The following is a 12,354-nucleotide window of genomic DNA, read 5'->3' on the forward strand; positions in this document are numbered from 1 at the left end:
TGGGCCCAATTCTTTTTAGCTTGTATATTAATGATTTACCTAAGGAGTGTGGACAATGTAATATTCTAATGTATGCTGACGATACAGTCATTTTTACACATGGTAAAAATGCAGAAGAGGTTGCAAAAAAGTTGACAGACGTTATGGTAAAAGTTACATCCTGGCTAAATCAGAGTTTTTTTAGGTTAAATGTGTCAAAAACAGTCTGTATGTTCTTTTCTAAAGGACATAGGCCTGATACAAAGCAGGACATTTTTATTTCAGGAGAAAGATTACAGGTTGTTTCAGAATGTAAATATCTAGGGGTACATCTGGACTCCTGTCTTGGTTTTAAAACTCACATAAAAAAAGTTTGCAAAAAGATTAAATTTAACTTTAGGTTTGTTAGAAATTGTTTATCAAATGAGGCAGCAAAGATATATTTCCACTCTATGATTCTTTCTCATGTCACATATTGTTTGACAAGTTGGTCAAATACACATTCTACAGTCCTAAAACCATTAGAATCAATATACAAACAAGCACTTAAAATTTTAGATAAAAAACAATTCAGCTTTCATCATTGTCACATTTTAAATAAGTATAACTTGTTTAACTGGGAAATTCTAATCAACTTTAAAAATGTTTGTTTAGTTTATAAGATCATGCATGGTTTGGCTCCTCCTCCTTTGGCTGATTTTATTAAATTTAAATCTATTGAAAACAGAATTACAAGAGGAGCAATTAGAGCGGATTGTATAATTCCACGTAGGAAAACATCGTTTGGCCAAGCTGTTTTCTCATACAGAGCTTCACATCAGTGGAATACTGTACCTCACTCAATTAGAGAGTGCTCAACATTTAACTCTTTTAAGTTTAATCTTAAGAAATGGCTTCTTCATAACCAACAATGTGAACATTAATGCTGCTCTATTATTATTATTAAACTTATTATTAATTTTATTATAAACCTGATTAGTCATATTAACTCATAACAATTTTTTCTATTGTGTGTATATTGTCTTTTTGTATAATGCTCTTGTATTGTATTTTATAGAGGTGTTTACAAGTTCTAGATTTATGATTGTTGTAGTGTATTGTTGTAATGTTTAACCTTTTTACTTTTTTCTAGTTTAGAGCCTAATAACATCTGGCAAAGGGACTACCAATGAAAACTAGCCTTCGGGCTAATTTGGGTACATTTACATTTATGAATGTTAATTAATGTACATTGTCCCTTTTCTAAATAAATAAAAAAATAAAAATTGCAAAGTTGTACGGGAACACATGTCTCATTTCGAAAGCTGTTGCTACGTAGGACGCAGCCTCTACAGGCTACAGTAAAAGTACAAGTGCCCTGATGAGTCTTCATTGGAGATGATTAGGGCTTTCGAAGCTTCGAACACACTTCGTGAAGCTTTGAAACCTTTATGAATATTTTTTTTCGAACAAGTGATTCAGAGCCTGTATCAAACTACCAAAGTCACGTGATTTAAAGGTTGTATCAGTGATTTCAGGCCCAAACATAAATAGTGTTCCAACCAATCACCGACAGGGGGTGGGTGTTGTGAGGTTTTGTGCTCGTGCACACGAAAACCTCACAACACCCTCCCCCTGTCGGTGATTGGTTGGAACACTATTTATTTTGGTTTTGAGTGGTTGGTGAAACCAATTGTTTTTGTGTGCAGATCTCAGAGCCTAGGCTGCCTACAGAGACACGTTTTTTTGACGGCTTGCTTATGGGGCGGGCAGCTAGCGGATGGTTTGGAAAGATTAGATAAATGTGATCATTTATGTTTGGGCCTGAAATCGCTGATACAACTTTTAAAGGGATAGTTCACTTTGAAATTAATTTTTGGTATGTTTTAGCTTACCTCAAGGGCATCCAAGATGTAGGTGTCTTTTTTTCCGCAGTAGTTTCAATTTTTATATTTTTAGGTCAAACCGTTCTTGTCTGTCAGTCATATAATGCAGGTCTATGGTCACGGTCTCAAAACACATGCACAGAGTCCAAATTAAAACAATTCCCCGTCGTCCAAATTAAACAATTCCCCATCGTAAGTACACATTGATGGCCTAAGACACGAAACGAGCGGTTTGTGTGAGAAAACGAACAGTATTTATATCGTTTTTACCACTTATACACAGCCATGTCGAAGTGCTCTGATCTGACGTGAGCGCAGACTGGTGCATAGACATATACACACTAGATGTCGCCTTGTCTACGGCAGTTCATTGAACGAATGTCTTTAAGGCGATATCTAGTGTATATATCTATGCACCAGTCTGCGTACACGTCAGATCAGATCACTCGGACATGGCTGCGTATAAGTGGTAAAAACGATATAAATACTGTTCGTTTTCTCACACAAACCGCTCGTTTTGTGTCTTAGGCCATCAATGTGTACTTACGATGGGGAATTGTTTAATTTGGACGACGGGGAATTGTTTTAATTTGGACTCTGTGCATGTGTTTTGAGACCGTGACCATAGACCTGCATTATATGACTGACAGACAAGAACGGTTTGACCTAAAAATATAAAAATTGAAACTACTGCGGAAAAAAAGACACCTACATCTTGGATGCCCTTGAGGTAAGCTAAAACATACCAAAATTTAATTTCAAAGTGAACTATCCCTTTAAGTATAAACGATCTCTGAAACCATGAGCCAGTGTCTATTCTATATGATTTTTTTTATACCTGATCTCGGATTATAAATGTGTAGACATTCGAAGTCAAGACGAAATCTCATTGACCAGTGTTAAACTAAAGAAATAATAATAATTAAAAAAAATTAACTGTCTTTCAATTTCTCGTTATTCCTTTTCGAATAAGATATCAAACTGGTAAAATGTACACATTGATCAGAGGGTTCTCTTATTTAATTTATTCAGTCTTTAATGTTCTGTTTTAAAGGTACAGCCGGAAGACGAGAAAACCTTTGTTGGAATGTTTGCCTGTTTTTGCTTCCTGGCCCAACCTTTACAAAGCTACCTACAGTGACAGAACGAAGAAAAATTACACAAACTGGATTTGGTAATGGCACAGTGAATTATGAGATTTTTTAAATTATTATTATTATTTATAACAATTCAGTAATTTTATATCTTTTTCTTTCAAAACATCTTTAGGTAGCCCTGTGGATGACACAGGTAAAGAAAAAGTCTCCCAAATCCAAATGAATTGGAGTTTGGCAGATTTCAAACAATGTATCTGTCAAAGTTTCCCAGATGTCAGCCTGAATTTGATTGGATATGAATTAGCCAAGGCTGACAGAGGAAAGAAATTACAGAAGCTTCTGGTTACTTCTGTCAAAGAATTAAAGCAAGCTCTTGGCCGGAGTAGGCTGTACATTCTGCCATTAGCAGAATTATACCAGGTTTGTAATAATTTTCTTTGATAATGCTTTATGTAAAAGTGTGTTGTGGTGTAAATGACAACAGTTACCCACACAGGAATCACCACCTCCTTTGTGCCAGTCACAAAGTGCACCTGAAGCAGGAGCCAACTCTGAAAGTGTGGTGATTGACTCTGAGGACCCAACTCCATCTGTGGTGATTGACCTTACTGACTTTAGTGGCAACACAGATGACACTGCAGACAGCACAGTGGTAACTAAGAATAGACCTATAACGTTTTAAACCAATATGTACCAGAGTCTGTGTTGATCATTTGTTTCTCATAATATTTAAGTCAGATATTTTTTGATGTGTTTATAGGTCTTGCAGCAGTGGCGATTTTTGCGGCAAGAACAAGACAAAGAATTTGAACAATCTTTAATGGCAGATAGAGAAAAAGTAAGTAACTGTATTATTTTTTTCACTGCAACCCAGCAACCACCTAACATTTTACCTTCTAAATTTGCAAGTTTACATAAAAAAAACATGATAGTAGCATACTGTTAGTCTTGTAATACTTCAGCTAATATGTATAAATGTCTTTGATTAAGAACATTAATCAGCTATATATAAACTGCATTACCTGTATGTATGTATATATATATATATATATAAACTTTTGAATGTTGAGGTCCTCTTTACTAATCTTGGGAAAATCGTGTTTTTGACCAGTTGAGTCCGGTTTGAAAGACATTTTTATTAAGGAAATTTTGATGTATTACATGAACCCATTTAACCTTTAGTACATTTTCTGAATTGACATTAAGGTCTGGATGGTATAAGATGGTTGTAATACAAAAGAAACTATTTATTTGAGAGTATGGACATTAAACTGCTCTGTAATGTTTTTCTATGAACATACTAGTTCTAATAGGTGTAATATACATTTCTATTTAAATAGAATCCACAAATTCTTTATATTATAAATAGGAAATGAGACGCCAATGTTTAGAGGCACAGGAGAAGAGTCGACTACAGGTAAATGTTATTTTAAAAAATATAACTCATGATTTGTTTGTTTGAAGTAAAAAAAGAAGTACTGCATTCATGTAACCTTGGTTGCATAATAGGCAATTGAAGACAGACGGAAGAGGATTGCGAATTACGAGGAACCCATTGATGCTGTGCCCATCAAATTCAAGTTTCCTAATGGAGTGGAAAAAATTCGAAAATTCATCTTGTCAGACACAATTCAAGTAAATGACTGCTGATTTTTAATAAAAGGATAAACAATAAGCATAGAAAACAGTCATGATTTAAAATGTGTTTGGGAAATAATATAGTAATTAGCCTTGATGAAGAAGGATAATTGTATAATAATGTAATCTAATAGTGTAATCTACCTATGTTTCATGTACTTCTTTTCAGATCTTATTTGACTTTGTTGGTCAGGATGACCTGTCCAGTGAAGTGTTCTATGTTCAAGATGCGATCTCATCTACACCTCTTGAAAATAACCTTTCAGGAACACTTAATGATTACAACATCCAGGGTCATTCAACTCTTTATGTTGTTTGGGGTTCACCAATGGATGCACACGTGAGTAACCCTTCTATTTATAGTCTCTAAAACTATTTTAGGTGTATATAGTTTTTTTTTCTTCTTTTTTTTTTAAATATATTTTTTATTTAAAATATTGGTCTGTATGTACAGGAAAGTCAAGATAAACAGAACGAAGCAAGCATTCAAGTGAATTCTGGTGAAGTTCATTTTACCTCGTCCTTTTCCAACCAGTCGCTTGCATCATCATCACATGAACCAATTACTTCTTTGCCACTGAATGATTGTCATTCCCCAACACCCCCAAACTGGTCACCTGCTCCTTCACCTGCTCCTTCACCTGCACACTGGTCACCTGCTCCTTCACCTGCTCCTTCACCTGCACACTGGTCATCTGCTCCTTCACCTTCACACACATATCATCAGTGGTCACCTGAACGCTCTCTTCCCACTCAACCATCCTCTGTAACAAATGACAACTGTGAAATTATTTCAGATCAGTATGTTATGTTATACTTTAAAGGAATTTAAAGAACTAAACTTTTTCAGACACATGAAAGCAAACTTATTTTACCCCTTTGTGTTTTAGAGTTGATCTACAGATAATTTTGAAGAAGCTTCATAGCAGAGTTGATCTCTCATGTTGTCCCACAAGCAATCAAATCAATGTAAGTCGAGACAACATATTACAAGGTAGCCTGCACGCTTTCAAACGAAGGCGCTTCAATCCAGAAGCAAGACTGGATGTGATTTTTGTGGACTCTGATGGGGTTGGAGAAGGAGCTATAGATGATGGTGGACCAACCAGGGAATACCTACACTTGTTGATGAGGGAAATCCAGATATCAAAAATATTTGAAGGGCCGGAAGACAACAGACTACTGGCTCTTGATACTCATGGTGAGGATTATCTAATTTGCTTTTCTTTTTTTCATATGAAATTGAAATATATGTATATACTAAATATATCACTAAATATATGTATATATATATATATGTTTTTCAGCACTTGAGAATGGCTTGTACATGACCATTGCAAAAATGATTGCTGTGTGCATAGTTCATGGTGGAGTGGGCCCTCGTTTTTTTTCTGATCGTCTCTTTATGCAACTCTGTGGTACATGTACACTTCCGGTCTCCCTTGAGGAAATAGCAGACAGCTGCTTCAGAGAAAAACTCACAAAGGTGATTATAAACTTTAGACTTGTACATTAAACAGTCTCATCTATGCAGGGGTTTTTTATTTTGTCATTTGCAATGGATGCTTTGTGATTTCATGGCATAACTTTCTAATGATTTACTTGCAGATTAAAGAAGCAGACTCTGTTCTAAAAGCAAATTCTGCTATATCAGATGCTGGGGACAGTCTGAACATGATGGGAGCACTTAGGTACATCTCATCACTTGAAGAGAGAGATTCCCTGATCCAATCTGCAGCAGAATACTTTGTGAATGGGCGGATAAATTTGGCTCTCAGACAGTAAGTATCCATCATGAGAACCATATAAATGCTGTACAAAGGAAAAATGTAGTAAATGGAAAGTTTGGTTGTGGCCAAAATCTCATTATGACTTGATTAAAATCTCTAAATGTCCTGTGACAGATTTGAAGAGGGTTTCAAAACTTTTGGTCTGATGGACGAGCTAAAAAATCATGCTGAAATCTTTGAGGACCTGTTTGTCAATGCGATCAGACCACTGGAGGCAAAAGATCTGGCAACTCTTTTCGAAGTGGACTTCTCACCCCTTGGCAGCAACAAAAGGCAACTGGAAAATAAGACCATCTGTTTCTGGAGAGACTGGTTAATAGATGTAGAAGGTAGGGGTTTTAGTGCTTTATCATTTAAACATTACAACCACTTTGTTGTAAAAAATGTATTTGCATTTAATGTGATTTTGAGTGACACATTTTTGTGAAGTTAAATTTCTTTCCAATAAAAAAAATTAGTTGGCTTGAGAAAGCCAACATACTGAATATGATATTCAATTTAAACCTTATTCTGCTTTGTGTGTCTGTCTGAATCTGTGTGGTTACAGAAGGTGACTGCAATCCGTTGACACTGGAAATGGTGCTGCAGTTTGCTTCTGGAGCCTCATCTGTGCCTCCTCTTGGATTCCCCCATCAGCCAAAAATTGAATTTTTACTTGCATTTGGTCAAAACACCAGAATATTTCCAGAGGCCAACACATGCCTTATTGTTCTCAGACTTCCAATTCACAGTACCTACGAATCTTTTAGAACCTACATGACCGAAGGTATTCTGCAGTCGCCAACCTTTGGCACCATGTAGTACCTTGTTCATGTAAGGGTGATAAAAAAAAATACTTGAAATAATTCTCTTAACACTCAAACATGCATTTTACTGTTATTGCATTTACTGTTATTGTTGTACTGTTCTTACCTTTAATGTTTGATATATAATTAGCACAACTTGCTGATGTACAACTTGAAATGTACTTTTTCAATTCAGTGGAATTAAAACTGATGATGATAAATCGAGTAAATGAAGCAAAATGTGCTAATTCATGTTTCACTGCATAAATGGAACAATAAAACCTGAATCAATTTTGATTGCATTTGTCTGAATCCTTTTTTCACATTGGAGTCTAGTAATCCTGCTAAAAACATTTTGTCAGAGCATGAAACAGACAGTGTGGTATTTACCTGAAGGCATTTAATCGTTTTTTAATACATAATAAGAATACATAAACATTATCATTCTGATGGTGCGTTTCAAGAAAAAACAGAGTATCATAAATTGTATCTCAGCCATCTTGTAATGTGTTTGCAATTTCTCTGCAGCATGTCTGATACTTAACAGTAGTATCTGAGATGGTCTCAATTGCCTGCATAATGTTTTGCTGCTGCTGATGGCTCAGATTGATTCTGGGTTGCTCCACAACTACAGCAGGAAAATGATCTTCGCCATCATCAGTCACAGGGAAGTTTTCTACGCCATGTTGCGCCAAAAGCTCTTGTAGAGTTTGTGTGCTGCAAGGATCTTCACCAAAAACATTGCTGATGGCTCTGCAGTTTGTCTCCATGTTGGCAAGCATTCCTGCAGTCCATATTTGGACAGGTGTTTTATTGTTCTCAGTTCTGATTTTGTGGTGATTCCATCCTTCCCTAAATAGACCCAGTCTCTTTTGTATCTCTGGCAGGAAGACAATTTGCAGGGACATCTTTTGGACATCATCATCTGGATCAAGGATCTCAGAATCCTCAAGAGTGTAGAACAAGTTGTAAAAGTACTGGAGCACATGCAGGAAAACATCTCTCCAAAGTCGCTCTATGCGTTGATTATGAACAGATTATGTGACTCCTCCGTTCCACCCCTTGAACAAGATTCATGAAGAGGGCGATTTGTGAATTTTCCCCTCCATGGTCAGATCGCACTCGCGAAGGAAGGCCATAAAGACATGTGGCCTTCACAAACTCGGTCAGCACAGTGGAGGCACGGTTATTTGTGTTGCAGCTCAGGTAGGTTATAAGGCGAGATTTCCCATCAATGGCTCCATGTACAACAAAACCCCACCTTTTATAAAAAAAAAAGGCATAGAAACAACACAAGGTTAATTAAGCAATAAAAAAATAAGTGCATTCATAGTATCTTAAATGTCACTAGTAGAGCTCCAAACCATAAAATAAGATGGGGCAGATCTGATCCTGGATCGTAGCAATAGATGATTAAGTGCTTGTGTTATAGATTAGCGGAGTGCGATATTGACAAATTATTTCTTGATATTTTTTGTGGATTTTGTAAATAATGATAACACAATATTTGTAGTATATTTGTACTCTTATCATGAAAAATAACTTATAAAAACTGCATTATATTAATTTGTGTTGTTCATTTTAACCTTTAGTAATGATACCAGCTGATACAGCATTAGTTAAGAGATTTATTTTTCCTTGAGAAAAATTAGCATGTAGCTACTGTACCTGATATTTATCTAAATTAATCGATATTGAACAAAATTTCATGATTTTCATGATAAACTTGCAATTTGATTCCAATCTTAAAGGAATACTTCACTTTAAAATGAAAATTCTGTCATCATATACTCACCCTCAAGTTGTTTCAAACCTGTATCAATTTCTTTCTTCTGCTGAACAGAAAGGAAGATATTTTGAAGAATGTCAGTAACCAAACAGTTAACTGGAACCATTGACTTACATAGTATTTTTTTTCCTACTATGGAAGTCAATGGGACCAGTTGACTGTTTGTTACTGACATTCTTCAAAATATCTTCCTTTCTGTTCAGCAGAAGAAAGAAATTGATACAGGTTTGAAACAACTTGAGGGTGAGTATATGATGACAGAATTTTCATTTTAAAGTGAAGTATCCCTTTAAGATCGGAATCAAATCACAAGTTTATCATGAAAATCATGAAATTTGTGTCAAGCACTTAAAATAACAGTTGTCTGTCCGTCATGTAAACATAACATGTTGTCACTAAACTTAATGAAGTTCTATTTAGTTACCAATTGTTTTGACAACCACAATATTGTGATGCAAGGTTTTTCCCTCAAAATGAATTTGTAAAAAAAAAAAATTAATTACAAGTGATTTTTTTTCCTGCTGTTCACACTTGCTAAATATGATTCCAATTAGATATGCACAAAAATTGGGTTTGGCCTGACAGTCTGAATAAGGCTTTTTCGACACAGGATTTATGCCCAGAAGCCCTTCCTGATGTAACCCAACACTGGAAGTGCACTAACTTGTGCAACCCCAGTACTACTAGGGCCCTGTTTACACCTGGTATTAGGATGTGTTTTGGTCGATCGGATCACAAGTGGATTAGGGAGACAAATTCCCATTTACACCTGGTGTTTAAATCCGTCTCTTTTGTCCTGATTTCTTTGAGAGGAGGGTCGGATAAATGTATGGGCTTTTTCAGATCTTTCAGTCTAATGGACGAAATAAGCTCATGCAATGTACATATGAATGACAAGACCAGCCGAACACAGGGAGTGTGTATTAGAAATCAGGAATGGTGAGAGAACATTGTATTTGCTATGTTTTTCGTCTTCAAAACCAAACTTGGGTCTTCAGCCGACAAAGTTTAAATCCCATCTGGCTAGAGCTCTTCTCATTAAGGTTACGCATTAGGTCAGTAAGAGGAGAGTAGACATTGACTACGTTTACATGCAGCCAATAACCCGTTCAAAACCGGGATATTAGCAATAACCCGGTCGCGCACGGCCATGTAAACACCGGCAAAAACCCGGATATGCTCATATCCCGGTTTTTAAAAACCCGGATATTATACCTGGGGTACCCCCTTTCTAACCCGAATATTTGGTCATGTAAACGCGTATCGGCATATCCCCATCAAAAGGGACATTGATTTGTGTTCTGCGCATGTTCTATTCGCAAGGAATCTTGGTCTTTTGAGTAGGGACGGCGCATACAGAAACCCGCGTGCAGTATACCGGAAGTAAACAAGAAGTAGAGGTAAACATGGCGAGACGCAGCACAGCACCACACTTTTGGAGCGAGGAGGAAAGCGCAAACAAAGGCGATCGCTATCTGCCCCGAACTATTCATTATCCGCGTGCTGCTGCTGTTGTTGTTGTCTTTGGATACAGGAAAAAGAATCGGAAATGACGCATATTGCGTCTTAAGGAAGTCCGTACGTCCAGACGCTAACCGTGCGTCGCCGTTTACATCGGGATATTGCAAATTCCATGTATACAGGAGTAACTCTCTCTCCTCACGCATGTAAACGCGTTATTCCGAATGTTTCAGAAACCCAAATAGTGACTCTAACCCGACCATAACCCGGATATTGGCTGCATGTAAACGTAGTCAATGATTTGTGGTTGTTCGAACACATTCTACCACATTTTTTGCGTTTACACTATGAAAGCATCTGGTCAAATGCTTTTTCAACTACCTCTGGAAGTTTTCAAAAGCTCAGAAAGTTTTAGACCATGTTTAAGCCTGTATTTAGCATCGTCCACTTGTGATCCGATCGACGAAAACACATCTTAATACCAGGTGTAAACAGGGCCAAGGACACTCTCACATGCACTCACTCCTATTGGCAATTTAGTGTTTCCAGTCCACTGAACTCGTGTCTTTGTATTGTGGGGAGGGATGAATAGTGTATTACCTAATCAACCGCATATTTCCATCTATGTGCCATAAGCTGTTTGGATGAGGAACATGGTAGACTCTTCTGGCAATGGCATTACTCCACCTGCGTGCAGTCGCGGTGGGATCGATTAGGGTAAGGGCTTCTCGGACCCTGCACCGCTGGACAAACAGCCCTTCTCCACGTAGCAGCCCCCTCATGATCTAAGAAGTAATAATAAAAGCACATTTATTTAATTTGACAGTATGGATGCAGAATAATGAATTTGACTTTCCTAACACACCTCACTTCCTGTGTTGGGATAGAGACTGTGAAGTCTTCTGACATGCTGAATGAGCTCTTCCTCAGTCACTTGTCTTTGCAGTTTTCGTATAGGAATTCCGAGCTGTTTAGTTTTCCTATAAAGAAATGAAGATGAGCAGCCCAGAATATTGGCCATCTGCTTAATGGTGTGTCCCTGTTTCATTAGAAACTCAATTTGCTGCTTTGAAACATTAATGGAAGGTCTTCCACGTACACCTAAGACAAAAAGAAACAAAGAACAATTGAACAACAATTAACAGACACTGCTGAGGACACACAAGCATTCTTAACAGTGTCTCTCCACTGGTTGCTCTGCTCCGCACCATTATGAATGCCCGTGCGGCCGTGTGCATTTTAATTAATCTAGTAGGTTTTCAATCTATTAAGTAGTCTTATCTATCTAAGTGTAATCTATTAAATGTAAAAAGCACAATTTTAATTATTAAATACAATTAAATATGAAGTGTCTGTGTTCCTTTAATAATTTGTTTGCAAAATTCTAGGAATTTTCAAAGTTGGGCATGGGAATCAATTAACGCATTAATTTACAAAATTGCATGTAAGCCTTACAGGGAATGCAGTTGAAAATGATCTTGTTTAAAACAACCAGATTTAATGCCAATTCAGCAAAATTTTTACCCTCCACATTCCTCACTCACTTCAGGGCTATTTCTGTTTCATTTTACATTTTAAATGGGACTTTTTTTTTTTCATTCATGCTTTTCTGTTGTTTTATTTCTGTAAGAAATAAATCAAAGTTCTACTCACAAATAAATCTGTCAAAAATGTCTTATTTATTTTATTTTTTTAATTGTAAACTGTTACTTTGCATGCATGTCTGCTTATGACCAAACAAAATGTTTATATAAATGTTTGAGTATGATACCATTTGTATAAATTACCCCAAATTTCCAATTGATTCTCATTTAGTTTCCAGTCCATGAAAAGTTTCTAGAAATGTTCTGCCCTTTTACAACCCTAGTAAAAAATAAAAAAAAACCTGTCTACTATGTGAAATTGCTCTTTGGTCAGGTTAAAAAAATAAATAAAAAAAACTGAAAAACA

General features: G+C 36.4%; 1 protein-coding gene across 1 annotated transcript; it reads left to right on the forward strand.

Annotated features, from left to right (window-relative positions):
• The first annotated feature begins 1,045 nt into the window (after window positions 1-1,045).
• On the forward strand, window positions 1,046-7,451 carry LOC309513252 (uncharacterized protein). Its single transcript, XM_082189023.1, has 14 exons — window positions 1,046-1,175; window positions 2,899-3,018; window positions 3,114-3,361; window positions 3,438-3,593; window positions 3,702-3,779; window positions 4,311-4,358; window positions 4,451-4,576; window positions 4,749-4,919; window positions 5,115-5,380; window positions 5,470-5,780; window positions 5,887-6,065; window positions 6,188-6,360; window positions 6,484-6,698; window positions 6,917-7,451. The coding sequence occupies exons 1-14, from the start codon at window positions 1,148-1,150 to the stop codon at window positions 7,168-7,170; spliced, it is 2,373 nt and encodes a 790-aa protein (XP_082045149.1). The 5' UTR covers window positions 1,046-1,147; the 3' UTR covers window positions 7,171-7,451.
• The last annotated feature ends 4,903 nt before the right edge of the window (window positions 7,452-12,354 follow it).

This window comes from Leuciscus leuciscus, assembly GCF_965113295.1.
Source record: "Leuciscus leuciscus genome assembly, chromosome: 13".
Lineage (NCBI taxonomy): Eukaryota > Metazoa > Chordata > Actinopteri > Cypriniformes > Leuciscidae > Leuciscus > Leuciscus leuciscus.